General features: G+C 51.5%; 1 protein-coding gene across 1 annotated transcript in view; it reads left to right on the top strand.

Annotated features, from left to right (window-relative positions):
• The window catches only part of LOXL2 (lysyl oxidase like 2), a 101623-nt gene that overhangs the window by 38986 nt on the left and 47706 nt on the right, over positions 1 to 14931 (top strand). Inside the window, exon 4 of the mRNA XM_081237576.1 lies at positions 11916 to 12127. Within this exon, the coding sequence (XP_081093702.1) occupies positions 11916 to 12127 (212 nt within the window). The remainder of the gene's footprint in view (positions 1 to 11915; positions 12128 to 14931) is intronic.

Below are 14931 nucleotides of genomic sequence, written 5' to 3'. Positions count from 1 at the left end.
GAATATCCTAGGATAAAATATCAAACTAAACAGTGGTGAGAAATGCACAGAAGCAAATCATTCCTTCATAGTATTGCCCTGCCTAATAGGACAGTGAACTTATGTGTGACATCTTTGAGGGGTTTTTTTTGGCGGGGGGGTCCACAGAAATTTTTTAGTAGTAATTGGATCTAACAGTATTATTATTCTACTGAACAAGTTAAATCAGGGATCTCTAAATTTTGGAATCCCAGTATTAATCAACTACAAATAAATATTAGCCCATATCTAGCACCAATGACTGAGATGTTTCTTTCTAATGAATTGACCGTTACATTTCCAAAGTTCTGAAACAGCCAACAGACCATAGAAAGAGACTTCTTTAGGCTCCTGCTTGAAACCAAGAGCTTCAGCAAACTGCTGGCCTTGATTCAGGGCCAAGTGTGTGACATTGTTAATGGGCTTTTGCTCATCCTACAACCTCAGGAAAATCCACATGGATTGTCAAGCAAAGATCCAGGCTTCTGGGCATAAGAAAGTCACTGATAGCTTGAATCAAAGGAGGGTGGGCCAAAATGTTTGTGGGTTTTGGATTGGGAAAATGAGAAGGTTCATCTGTCACTAGAAAAAAAAAATAATGGTTCTGGCAAAGGACTCTGTGAAGGGCACTTCAACAGAGAAATGTTTATGGAATAGCTCTACGGGCCAGTTCTACTGCTTAGCATTTAAAGGGGAAATAAGATGGGTCATAGAGAAAGCAGAACCTTAATTGGGTGGAATAGGCTGAAAAATGACTGGAAAAAAATATGTTGACAAGAACTTTCTTATTCTGGAAGGGCTGAGATTCTGTGATAGGAAAGCTTAGTATCTGCCTTTATTCTGGACATTTGTTGGAGGCCTGCTGTACACACATCATGGTCTGGGACACCACCGGGGAAAGTAAACATGACCCTTGTCCTCTAGCCCTTATAACCCAAGAAGACAAGATGCATGCCTCGGGGAAAATTAGAAGATCATTCCAAGGCAAGGAGCCTAGGTCCTAAATGAGTTTACAGTAGCCCAGAGAGGGCTAGCTGAGGGGAGTCTGGTTTAAAGGGCTGGATAACTTCTGCAGCCTCTAAGCTTTGTATTTTCCTAGAAGGCCTCCCTCTTGCTGTCATATGAATCAGACTGGTTACCATGGACCAGACTAGAAGCTTTCCTGTCTAACCAGGGATGCTGTGGAAATTTTCAGTTGATGAGTAGTCCCCTGTAATCTCTGCCCTTTGGTATCTGCTAAAAGTAGGTCATCAACAGGCCTAGATCTCAGGGTGTCTGACGAGAACCTCGGAGAGTTACCAGAAGATTCTTCCATCCAGGACTTTGTGGCTCAAGCTCATGCGTACGGGCAGGGTTGGCCCGATGGGTAGGGAGCCACCCAGACCACCTACCAGGAATATTTGTGGGATGTCAGAAGTTTCTCCGAAATACCTCATGTAATAGCTGTGTCAGTAGCTTAAGTCATGCAATCACTCATCTTGGCTAGAGAAATGTCCCCTGTTAGATGTGTGCGGACCAGAGGAAGACATGTAGGTTTGGTGGACATGCAGCTAGGGGGGAGTCGTGACTCATGATACCCAGAACTGCTGATTAATTAGCGTGAACACAGTGGATGGTCTCTACTGGTGTAGCCCAAGGCTCCACTCTGTCTTTCCACCATGTATCAGAAATTTGCGTGGAGATTAAAATGTACACTGATAATATTTATAGGAGACACAAAACTAGGAGAGGTTGCTGGGATAAAACATCATAGAGTGAGATTCAGAAAAACCTCAGGAGGTTGAAATAATAGACCCAAACTGGAACATGTTAGGGATGAATATAAGGTCCTATATCAAGGTTCATGGGGGGCAGGGGGCGGGAGCAGGGAATAGCTAAAGAGTAAAAGCCAGGGAAAGTGACTGAAAGCACTGATTATATTTAAAAGATCCCTGAAGGGAACTGGTTGCCTAAAAGCTCAGTATAAGCCAAAGGTATGGTATGGCTGCTAGAAAAGTGAGTGTAAACTGATACACTGGGGGAAGACTTATTTCCCTAAACTCCTTACTTTTTGGACTAAGAACTAAGTGCAGTTCTGGGGTCATCTCTTAACTGTGTCTCCCGGAGGAGGGACAAGCCGAGTGGAGACAGGTCTGGAAACCACATCATATGAAGAATGAAGATACTGTGTCAAGAAAAGAGATATGGGGGTGGGGGGAGACATGTCCGTTCTCTTCAACTATTGAAGTGCTACCATGGAGAAGAGTGTGATCAATGCTAACTTCCAGAATTAAGATGGATGGGGAGGGATTGGGATGTAGATTTCAGCTCCGTGTGAAAACTCTTTGAGGCTGAGTGATGGGGCTACACATTTCAACACAGTCTGAAGACTCTATAACACAGGGGATGGGGCTTACCTGTTAGAGGTGAGCTCCTTGTCACTGGAGTAGCTCAAGCAAGAACTGGATGACCTCCTGCCAGGAATATCACAGCCAGATCCCTACATGGGAAGGACACAGAACAAGGTGATTACCAAGTTCTAAGATCCCTTGTTTCTCGGCATCTATGAAAATGCACCCAGCCCACACAGGGGGTGCACACTAGCTGGCTATTGGCAGTGCCCACCATTGTGTGAATTGGGGTCATGCATCTTACACACAAACACACACACACATACACACACAGAGAAGGGATGCCAGCTAGTGTGTGTGCTCGGGATCTCTCTCTACCGCTTCTCTGGCCCGTCATGACTTTGGCCTTGAAAGCAGACACTTCTCACCCGCACTCTTCCACATCAAAGTGAAAATTAGAGCCCCACTCTTCTCAACTTCCCCCGGTTGGGGGCCCATAAATTCAAAAGCAGCCAAGAGTGAAGTGTCAATTAATACCTTCTCTGTGTCTTGTGACCCCAGATATAAACAATTAGGCTAGTGAAGGTCATGAAGACACCCCATCTCTTCTCAGCCTTATTTTGAAAGGGTGAAGCCGGGTTCTATAATATCCACCCTCGTTGACGCCTGGAGACTGGGAACAGATTACAGACCATTATAGATGACCCTCAGAGGCTTGCTCCTTCTCTGGAGCACACTGGAATTCCCCAAGCAGAGAGTGGAAGAAAACTGCATCCGTCTAGACCAAGTTCATCCCACTCTGGGATGCCAGAGGCATTAGTCACTAAACCCTGGGGCCTGAATGATGGAATTTCACTCGATGAGCTAACTCTGCTTCTGTGGACTCCTACATCTGCTTGGGGCATCCTCGGGGGCCCCTTGACACTTCATAAATTCCCTTCTAGAGGAGGGAAAAAGTGCCTCTTCTTCAGATGAATGACCCCACCCAAGGAGAGTTCACAGGTTTGGCCCCTGAGCTCCCTGTTGGCCAGAGCACAGAGCGAGTCCACTCTTTTCTTTAAGATGAGTGGGTTGAATTCAATCCCTTCCAGCTATGAAGTCTGTAATCCAGAGTGGCAGTGGTTTCTCCATCAGAATGGCACGGCACACACTCATTCTGTAAGGGGAAAAATCAGATGATTTCTGGAAAAGTGCTTTGCAGACTATAAAGTGTTAACAAGAGATTTGCCTTACCACTGATTCACCAACCTGGGTTCATTTCATCCAGAAAATTAACCAAGCAGGGTCTCCTTTCTCCCCTTTTCTGTGGTCTAAGTTTTAGACCCCAGAGTGGAAGGCAGGACCCCTGGGTTCTGGTCCCCTTGGAGCCTAAGACTTGTAGTTGTATGTCCAGAGGGACTGACCCTTCTTGGGTCTCTGGGCACCTCCTTGTAAAACAGCATTTTCCGCAGGAAAATGAGTCTTGAGCCAATTCTCAAAACCTTCTTCAAAAGAGGGAAACAGGAGCAAAAAATAAAATGTAACATACTGTTAGTTTCGAGTGAATATATCTTTTTTAAACCTAGAAAACAGAGCTCCAAGGCTTCCCTGGTGGCTCAGTGGTTGAGAGTCCACCTGCCGATGCAGGGGACACAGGTTCGTGCCCCGGTCCGGGAAGATCCCACATGCGCTGGGCCCGTGAGCCATGGCCGCTGAGCCTGCACGTCCGGAGCCTGAAGAGGGAAACAGGAGCAAATAATAAAATGTAAAATACTGTTAGTTTCAAGTGAATATATCTTTTTTAAACCTAGAAAACAGAGCTCCAACCGAACCTCCCTGGAGTTCAGAGGCTCTTAAATCAAGAGACTTTGTTTCCTGTCTACAGCGGTGGACAAGTTGGAAAAAGCATTAGATAAGGAAAGATTACAAATCCAGATGCCCTTGTGAACAGCCCTCTCTGCACTGGCTCTTTTGCACATTGCTAAGTCATGTGCTCACAGAAAGGCTCGTGGCTGAGGCCGTGGACCGTTAGGTCAGGGAACATAACGGGTTTTTTCCTTTCTTCACCTTCTCACCCCACCTTCTTCTCTACCGATTATTTTAAAGGCTCTTTTGCAAAAGCAGTTAGGTTCCCAGAATTGATTGGAAATCCCCCGGCTGTGAGATTTAGGGGTGGCCTGTCCCCCGAGTGGCCCCGGAGCCCCAATTTCTCCTTTGTGACAGCCGGCAGCCCAGGCAGTCTGGAGGGGCCAGGAGTGAGGGGATGAGGATGGAGCCAGGAGCAGGGTATTCGCTTCCAGCGGTGGGGAGAGAATCCGGTACCCTCCCCTCTGCTCTCTCTCCTCCTTCTGGAGGGGCGCTGAGACCTGAAAAAGCTCTTTCTTCCCTCTTAACCACAGGGATGGAGGCTGTTGTGAATTTTTTAAATTCCAGAAGTCCAGGTTTTTATTAGCCACAGTTAGCTGCCAAATGCTTCAAGGTTTTCCCCTCAGCAGCAGCCTTATCTCCCCAGCATCTTGGGGGGCTCTTAGGGGTGGAGGCATGGAGCCTGAAAGGGAGTAATTAACTCTAGAAAGGCCCAAACACTTCCCGGCCAGGAGTTTCCACACACACACCCCCCCAAGAGGACACGCAGCAGGTTACACTGGGTGGTTTAAAGAAAGGGGGTCTGTTTTCATCTCTGTGGAGTTCAGAAGGCAGTGGTCCCTCCAAGCTAAATATAGCCCTGCTTCCCCCGAAGGCCACAGGGTAGCTGGCCGGCTTCCCTCTGTGGCAGGAGGAGAGATGGTAGCAAGTGGGCAGTTGGTGTCGGACCCTTCAGCAAGGGAGTAAAGGGCCACGATGGGAGCCCACAGCGTCTCAATCCCCAGACTTGCCGAACTGTCAAGCTGGGCCATCACATGTAGCTCTCCTAGGTTTTCTCTCCCAGCCTACAGAGAGCTTGGGCAAGAAGAGGTATTAGATCCTGTCTGGTGCTAACATTCCGTGATTCTATTTATTGAGAGCCTCTATGTGGTCTGGGCTCACCAGCCACCAACCACAAGGGGAACAAGAGAAGTAGTTCTAGGGTGACCTGTTTTCCCAACGAAAAATAGGTCACAGCATCTGAAAAGCAAAAGGGCATTTATGCAGCTAACAAAACAGAATATTTGAAATTGTGCACATCCTGGCAGATCTGGGAACCCTATCCCTGGCCGGGGTGCTGTACACACAACCCTCTGAAAATTATAAATATTATAATTGTTTGCGAGTTGAAAGAAATAAGTAATGTTATACTCACTCATTAGATGAAATCAATGAATAAGTAGCCTTATAATTTGTCATAGAAGAAATAAATAAATGGCAGTATGTACTCCAACATTGAACAGTGTGGACTGGATGGTAAATTCTGTGGCAGTTTGGAAAGGGAGAGGTTATAGAAGAAATAAATAAATGGCTTGAGATCAGTGGGAGGGAGGCTCTATGGAAGAAGTAGGAGCTTGAGCTGGGCTGGAGAAAGCCTCTCTCTGCCCTGGTTGGGCAGGTCTGTTCTGTAGGGTGGGGCTCCTGATGTGACTGTGGTGAAGGTGGTGGCAAAGGGCCCAGGTGGTTCATTCGAGTCACCTCAGCCATGCTGGAGGGGTCAGCGACAACGACTCCCCCCCGGCCCCATCCCCATGAGGCTGTTGCTAAGGCAGCTGGATGCTGTGTCTGTTCGTTCGTTCATCCACTACATTTTAATCGGGCACCAGACTCTTTGCTGGCCTGGGAATCAAGGGATTAATGAAATGAAAGGACAGTCTTGCCCTCCCGAAATTTGCTGTCCCATAGTGGAGAAAGACGATTTCCCAAGTCATTACTTTGTCACCCTGGTGATGGTTGCTGGGAGGAGAAGCATCAGGTCAGGTCCCCTACCTGGGAGCATGGTGGACCGTTTGGCCAGGCCCACGGACTTGCCTGGTTTGTGGCCTCAGCACCCCTGATGGGCCAGAGGGACTGGTTGCTGGCGCAGGTGTCCTGCCAGCTCCTGCAGACAGCAGGTCTTGACTGTTCTCCAAAGAAGCAGCCTCTGTTACCCACCCCACTGCTTTCAGGTTGGAAAATGAAACACAGAGCATTTGATTCTCCAGCAGCGTTGCAAAGCTCTTGGTTTATAGGAGGAGGGCCCAGACTGACTGTGGGCTTTTTCCTCTGGTGCCTCAGCATGACCTCAGTTCTCAAGCCATTCCCACCCCGACCCCCTCCGCCCAGACTGGTCTCCATCACAAAGAGCTGAGCAACAGAGATGCTGCACTGCCTTCCCACTTCCCTTTCATCTATGTAGCCCAGTAGGAATCACTGGCTAGAGAATATTCCCAGCAGTTTCTTAGGCTGTGAATTTCCGATTTGATCATCAAGAGGGGATAATTACAGCGTAGCCGGCTTCTTCCAGTACAACATGTCTTGTACTGTTGACAGATGACACCCACATAGCTAAACCATCTAAATGTGTGCTGAGGGCCAGATCAGCTTTTAATTCAGTTTATAACTATTTATTAGCCTCAGATTTCAAGGGGAAAGGGGAGGGTGTTAAACAGCTCAGATGACAAGAGGTCGCATGGATAAAGTGCAGACAATCTCCTTGTCCATCTCGGTAAGTCACACAAGTAGTGCTTATGCTGTGAAAAAAGACAAGCCTCTCTGTTTATTTTGCATTACACCAAGAATAAAGGGAGTCTTTATTACATTTTTGGCTGGAGAGCCCAACATTTCTAGTTAAGCTGAATTCCTGTAACTGGATTTTCTTAAATGATTATTAGTTTGTTCCAAGAATATGTGAGGACCCACGATGTCTCGTGTCTGGCACTCGTTGCCATGGGGAATACAAGAATGAATAAAGCACATAAATTCCGTCCTTGAGAGACTCACAGTCCGATGAGGTGGCAAAATGAAAAGGTAGATAGTACAAGGTAGTCAGTATAAGCCAAGAATGAATTGAGGGACCCAGAAAGCAAATGCTAGAGGAATAAAGGAGTCGAATCTATGTGGATGAGATATTTGCGGGAGGGACGTCACAGCCCTCAATAGGTATTTTTCAAACGATTGAATGAACAAGATTGTTCCTGAAGGTCAGGAGGATTCTGATCGGTAGAGAGGAAGGAAAAAAGGATTGCAGGGAGCAGCTTGATGCTGGGGTTAAAAAAGTGATGTCAGCCTGGCACCTTGAGACTGGAAAAAGGGCACGGAGGAGATGAGGTGGGTCCTATCAGGAAGGCTCTTGACCAGGAGCATAAGCCCTGGGGGAGCCACGGGAAGGTTTTGAGCCCAACGCACAAATGCACAGCGGTCAGCTGGATGGATATGCCAGCCATGTGTGAGATGGACAGGGTCAGCCATTCATCCGGACCGGGGAGAGATACAGGGTCCCGTGAAATGACAGAATTGTGATGCTCTTCTCTTACTTCCACTACATACCTGCCTGGACAATAGAAGTGGGAATGAGAAGGTGACTGAAGGGTAGGAAAAGCACTTCTGGGGCAGAATGGGCCATAAGAGTGAGGAAGAGAGAGGGAGCAGAAGGCATGCGAGGCTTGAGGGCTGCAAGCTGGAAGGGCGTCACCTGCCAGCCCGCAGGAAGGAAAGACCGAGGGCATCCTGGCTGCGTTTGGTTTGAGGTGCTGAGGAAGGCGCCAAGATGGTACCTGGGAAAACGGATCTCTATCTGGAAGGCCAGTTTTTAAAAACAGCCAAATAAAGAAAGCTAAGGGCTTTGAGAGCAAGATGCAGGAACCTGTTAGCTGTAGAGGGAAGGAGCTTGCTAAGTGAGCAGCAATTGTGCAGCGCTAACCAGTCACGTGTTCTAGTTGGGATGATGGCGGACGAGTATATCTCCATCATGGTGTTCCCACCTGACACCACTCCAAGGATGACTTCTCGGGTGGGAAGGCCTGGGCTGATAAATTATGTAATTAATTATGTAATTAAATTACGACTTCTAGAGGGAAGGAAGGCGGATAGTTGGGCTAAGATCTGGCCCTTGCTAATGTGCCCTCCCCGGGAGGCCATGAGCTTAGTGCTGACTTTCAGAGAAATTGTGAAGTGCATTCTTAGAGGCTTGCTTGCTTGCCTTGCCTCCCCCTGTATCTTTCCCTGATGCAATCTCCAACTAGACTTTCAAAACTGGTGATTTTTCCTCTTTGGCGACAGCCCCAGGCTGTCACATTGTGGAATTTGCAGTTCATTCACAGATGCGGCAAATGTGAAATGCCATTCAAGCACAAGACTGGGAGCCCAGCCCTGGTGCTTCTTCACTAGCCTTTCTTTCCACCAACCCCCTAGTTAAGGCAGGGCAGGGCATGGCCTCAAGGCACCTTTATTTTCCCCTTTGGAAGCCGGTGATAATCACTCCCGGAGGATATGAGGAGTTTTGAATAGGACAAGCCAGGAAGGTTCTGTGAATTCCTTGGAGGGAAGCCTTTTGGTGAGCCCAGTGAACTATTATCTCAGGCAAGAGGACCAGCATTCAGACTTTCATTTGAATTTGAAAAAGTGCCAGGTGCATTGCTGGCTTCTGGGCTATCGGGCTTAATGTAAAACTCACAAGTGTAGAGAGACTTTTGTTAGAAAAGAAAAATGTGTATATGTTTTAGTGTTTCAAATCTTCACTTCTCTTGAAGTTGAACTTCTGGGGGGAAAAAAAGTCCTAACACTTGCGGTTATGGAAGGGATTCCACAGCGGTGAGGTCAGGAGGGCTGTTTGTGTATACGTGTGTGTTTTCCTACACAGAGGTCTCTGAGCAGTCCAAGTGAGCTCTTAGCCAGCAGCAACCCCTGAATGTGTGCCATGGAGGGTTTCCCTGCCACCCCCGGCCTGAGTCCAAGGGCAGCTGGGAGGTGGCTCTCTCCCCTCACGTACGCTCTGGCCTGACTCACGGCTCCTCTGGGCGGGTCGCAGAGTGGACTTCACATATGGACTTCAAATGGGCAGAGCCCAAAGGGAGCCCCCCAGAAGGCTGAGCCCCAGGCCCTGCCCCGTGTGGGACAACTCCATACCGGGCAAGGGATGGGGCGAGGGCGGGAAGGCGAGGACCGTTCAGAGGCCCGGGGTTACGAGCCTGGGGCACGGGCTTGGAGTCAGAATTTGGTTTTCATCCTTGTTTATCTACTTCTTGGCTCTGTGAACTTGGAGAAGGTGAAAACCTCACCAAGTTTCCTCGTTTTTCACCTGTAGCACGGGCATACCATTGGCCCTCTCACCGGTCGTCATGGGAATTGAGGAAGGGAATGAATGTAAAGTTCTGAGTGCACAGCCTGACGTGTAACTGGCTCGTATTTCATAAATGAGAGCTCTCATAGTCGTTATGATGCAGAGCAGAGGGCCCCAGGATTGGGGTGTAAGGAGGAGGCTGGCAGGGCCCATGGAGGTGAGAGACCGCATTTTCTGGAATGAATGAATGAATGAGGTGGATTTGAGCCCAAGAGGATGGGAAGGAATTGGTTCTGTGGAGGGAGAAGAGAAGGAATGACAAATGTGACGCTCGCCTGACTGCTCTCCCAGGGCTTTGGAGGAAAACTCTGTGCATCCTCCTCCACCACACAGGTGCACAGACACCACTCCACACAACGCACAGACACACAACCCTGTCACCTGCACATCATCCTGCACACGGACACACACGAGCAGTGCTCTCCCACAGAGACACATAGACAGACGCACAGACACGTGCAGAGACACACACACAGAGACATACTCGTGACACTCAGACACACACACTCATACACACACAGTCACATGCAGTGAGTCAGTGGGAGAACAAGGACAGTGACATCAGTTCTAGCGCTTTCTCTTCTTTGAGTCTCATTTCCCACATCCGAGAGCCCACCGGGCTTGCCCACCAGTCATACTTCTGCTGAGGGGATGCTGACCTGCATCAAGACAAGGGTCTGCTGAGCGCCACCCGTTCCCCCCCACCCCTGCCCCCAGGCCTTCCTCCCTCTGGGTTCACACTCCATACCTCCCCTTAGTGAGGCTGCTGCTGATGCTCTACGGGGGTGGGGTGGTGGCGGGGAGAGAGGCCAGGGGTGGGGGGAAGTGGAGGAGGGCAGGGGCGGGGGAGGATCTGTGAATTTAATAAAGTCAGCCTAGCCTGCTTGCCCTGTGAAGCCGCAGGGCTGATGCCACAGCGGTAACTTTCCTTCTGGGCGTCACGTGTTCCTTACATGCTGGAATTCCAGCCTGGCCTCCCGAGATGGGAGGACAGAGGAGGGAGCTGGCCCACGGGCCAGCGTAGACCTCAGGCCCTTTCTTGCTCACCCCCATCCATGTGTCTTGGTAGCACGGGTCATGTGGCCTGAATGGGGGCTGTAAAGGATCCAGGATGCAGGCAGGCAAACATAATCCTGCCACTGGCGGCTTTCCTTCCGCTCTGCGTGGAAAGGAACCAGGGCCAAACGCCACCGCTCCCAGCCCACATGCTTTCTGCTGCCTTGCAGGACTGGGGAAGCGGGGCCTGGCTTTGCACCCTGAAGCCAGTGGCAAGGAGACCTGGATCCCTGGGCACCCAAATAATGGTCCTGTTCAAACTCATGGTTCATTTGCATCCTGGCTGGACGGGGGTTTGGGCACTCGGGTCGCCGGGTTCCTCTCTGCCAGCACCCCTGCCCAGCCCCACCTGGCCCAGCTCACAGAGCATCTCACACTGCACCTCGGACGCTCCCTGCCTCTACGTGGTCTTGGGGAGATCACTGGAGTCAGCCAATTTTCTTATCTGGAAAATGGGGATGACAATCGCTGTAACGACCTCATTCTATTGGGGCAGAAAGAAGAGGGGCTGGAAGTGAGAGATTCTGGAGATTCCATAGTGTTTGGGGGCAGATTGCGTGAGCCTTGGAAAAACATAAAAGAGGTATCACTGGAAATCCCAGGTAGGCCTGTGTTCCTCCACCCACCCTGGCTTCTCGGGGCCCCCTATGCAACCAAATCCCCGGGGCTCGGGTGTGGGCTTGGGGCAGGGACACTGCAGCTCAGTGTCAGGGGTTGGGGAAGGGAGCCCACCCTCGACCCGCAGCCGCCCTCCCCTTCTCTCCTGGGATTTTCGCCCTAAAGACTGCCAGCCTGGGGGCTATGAGGTAGTGTGCAAGAGGGCCCCACCAGCCTCAGGGTATCTGAGGCTCATCTGCCTGAAACTTCAGTTTTACTGAAGGATTAGTGGGGAGACACACACACACTCACTCCCACGCATGCACACATATGCTTTGGAGTACAATGCAAGCATCCAAGTTATTTTTACTATAGAGCATGAAATTCAGGGAACACGGTCTCTCTTCTGCTCTAGTTCTGAGACCCCTGAAGGAGACTGCTGCCCTCTGCTGTTTTTGATAAGACAGAGGAGGAGCGTTGGGGTCCTCCAAGTCTCTGATCGCCCAGGTCACACCCGCTCCCCTCCTCCAGTCCCCTCGGCCAGACTATCTCCCACGCACGCGTGCTGTGTGCTCGCGGAGAGCGCCCAGGGGCCCCCGAGGGCCCGAGCGGAGAGGCAGGGGGGCCAGCAGAGCGCCCAGCCTGCCGTCACCTCTCCACGGCCAGACCAGGAAAGTAACCCCTCTCCTTCCATGCCTCCTCCCTCCCAGAACATGAATATCCAGGTGGAGGACATCCGGATCCGAGCCATCCTCTCCGCCTACCGCAGGCGCACCCCGGTGACGGAGGGCTACGTGGAGGTGAAGGAGGGCAAGACATGGAAGCAGATCTGCGACAGGCACTGGACGGCCAAGAACTCCCGCGTGGTCTGCGGCATGTTTGGCTTCCCTGGGGAGAAGAGCTACAACGCCAAAGTGTACAAGTAAGGAGGCTGCGGGGAGTGCAGCTGGCTGGGCTCTGGCCCTGCCTTGTTGGAGAGTTAGCTCTGCAGTGGCCTGGGCCGCGGCTGTCTCCCCAGCAGAGGATTATTCTGAGAAATCTGGACCTCGCAGCCACTGTTAGGAAATTGAGAAACCGATCCATTCGATTCGGTTCTATCCATCCCGAGTAAATCTTGCAATGCTGTCAGGGTTTCCAGAGTTAATATCTCCCAGGGGGAAAGGGAGGGGCTCATAAGGACACTTAGAGTAATTTGCCCGAGGGGGGGTCCAGTGAGGGGTTTTCAGCTCAGGACAGGCTGGTGTATTGGCTGGTCGTGGGGTCTTCCTAGTTCCTCTAATAAGGATAATAATCAGCTTTACTGAGTGCTTACTCCATGCCAGGCAGCTCTGTTTTGAGTCTCTTAAGCTTCACAACACTAGGAAGCAGGGGTCTATTTCAGAGTCAAGGGAATGAAGTCAGAGAGGGGTGATAAATCTCGGAAGTGGCTGGGACTTCCCTGGCGGTCCAGTGGTTAAGACTCTGCGCTTCCACTGCAGGGGGCACGGGTTCGATCCCTGGTCGGGGAACTAAGATTCCCACATGCCGTGCAGTGTGGCCAAAAAAAAAAAAAAAACATCCTAGAAAGTGGCAGATCCAGGATCCAGACCCAGGTCTCCAAACTCCTCAAGAGTGTAGACTCACTACCTCTTTCCTTTCAAGCCAAGGAGAGAGGTGGCTTCCAAGCCAGGAGACAGGGGTCCCAGCCCCAGCTCTTCTTCCAGATCCCTAGGGTCAGTGTAGGCTGCGTCTCTCCCTGGGCTCATCCTGGCCACCTCCGGTCAGAACGCCTGGTCCACCAGGAGGGTGAGTGCTTGGAGGCAAGCTGCCCGGCTGGGCGGGTGAGCATGGTGGTGATTCCCACCCCCGGCAGCCCTCAGACATGGCCCAGACGTTCCTGTTTGCACAGCGTGGGATGGGGGCGTGCAGGGTGGTCCCCATCTTCTAAACAGTTTGGAGAAGTCCCTCCAGCTGGCCAGCTCCTTCCCTGGAGACACCTTCTCAGCTTTTCCTTCCCATTGGAGCCAAGAAAAGCAAATCCCCTCCCCTGACAGGCCTCCTACCTGCTGGACCCACCAGAGCGCCCAGACTGTCATAGGTCTGAGTCCAGTCCCAGGAGCCGGAAGGCTGCCATGAGCCCTGCCCCGAGCAGGATGGGGTGCCTGAGGCCAGGCAACACGTGGCTTGTTCAGAGGGCATTTGAAAGCTACCTCCTGAACTGCGGATGGACCGGAGTCCTTTTCTGGCTTTTGAGGAAGGATCTCAGATCTCAGATCTGTTTTGGCAACTGGGCCACTCATGATCCTCTCACGAGCTGGGTTTGAAAACTCCCTCCCTGTTCCTCCTACTGTGTGTCTGTGGCTTTGCTTTTTCAAATGCGGGCAGGAAAAAGGCTGCTAAGTCTGGGAGGCATCCAAGGTGGTGGGAAGTGAGCTGTACTCTCATCTGAGATGGGAGATGATTAGCAGACGCTGGAAACTAGCTCCTGGTCCAGCCCTCTCGCTGGAGATGGTATAGAGGGGCGGCGCTGGGGGATGGGAGGGCGGCTAGGCTAAAACCTTCTCCGTCTCAGCTTGTATCTGATGTGGTGTGTTAGCCCCTGGGACGCAGCTGACATTTGGGCCCCAAAAGAGAAAAGCGTGTTGGGGAGAGTTTCCGTGCTTCGGTGGTGCTGTTAGGGATTGTGATGGTAGCTGGTGGGAGGAAGCTGTTAGCGAAAAGCGGGGCCTCCCAGGGCATGTGGGGTCCTCAGAGGTCACCCGGCCCAAGCCCTCAGGCTGCACAGGAGGAGACCCAGGCCTGAAGGGCAGTGGAGTCGGGGGGTCACAAAGCCACTCCTGCCAGAGACGCAGGGCAGCCCAGGCAAGTCTGCTCCAGGGAGAGCTCTCCACAGTGCTGCCTCCACCCTCAGACCTGCTCCTGCTTTGCTCCACCCTAGAGGCGGGGCCTGGCCACACTGCACAGGCCGCCACCACCGGCTGGCTGGTAAGTCTGAGAGCTGGGGCAGCACTGGCCTGGAGACAGGGGTATCTGTGAGCCCTGCTCAGAGACTGAGGACCACAGAGGCCTGGGAGCCAGAGTAAGGGCCACACCCTGCATGGTCCCTGCATCTGGGCCTTCTGGTAGCATCTTTCCCCACCTCCCTTTCACCTTTCCTGCAGCAGCCTGTCTGTCGCTGCTGTTGCTGACCACACCCCCAAGGCAGGTGATGTGGTCTCCCAGGGAGACCCTTCACCCCAGGAAGGAAATTGTTTTCAAAGTAATTCTATCTGGGGTGGGGTTAGTAATCTCCAGGCATCCACCAGGCCCCTAAGGGACTTTGCAGCCTTGGAAATTCACCTGGGCAGCATCTGTGGCCTCTCCACCCTGCCTTCCTCGGCTAACCTGCAGGTCTGGTGGCCTTAGAATTATCCCCAAGGCCAGGACTGCAGCTCTTCATCAGAACCTCTGCTGGCCATGCAGCCTCGACACCCCCGGCCAAGTCAGAAGAGTCTGGCGGGGTTGCCTGCGGGTCTCCCAGAGGCCTCTGCACTCACAGGCTCTCCCCAGAGTGAAGTCAGGGGCTCTCACCAAGGACTGCTTTGCCATGGGCTGACTTCTATGCTGGACTGGGAAGCTGTGCATATACCACGAAATTGATAAAGCTGAAGCTTCAGGGCCCCATCCCCGGGACCAGGAACATTTTGTAGTCATTTTCTTTTTCTTAAAGCAGGATCGCAATATTGATATTGATTTATTGATACGAGC

Source organism: Mesoplodon bidens (assembly GCF_964165515.1).
Source record: "Mesoplodon bidens genome assembly, chromosome: 6".
Taxonomy (NCBI): domain Eukaryota; kingdom Metazoa; phylum Chordata; class Mammalia; order Artiodactyla; family Ziphiidae; genus Mesoplodon; species Mesoplodon bidens.
The sequence above is the reverse complement of the archived record's forward strand: the minus strand, read 5'-3'. Positions and strand labels throughout refer to the sequence as shown.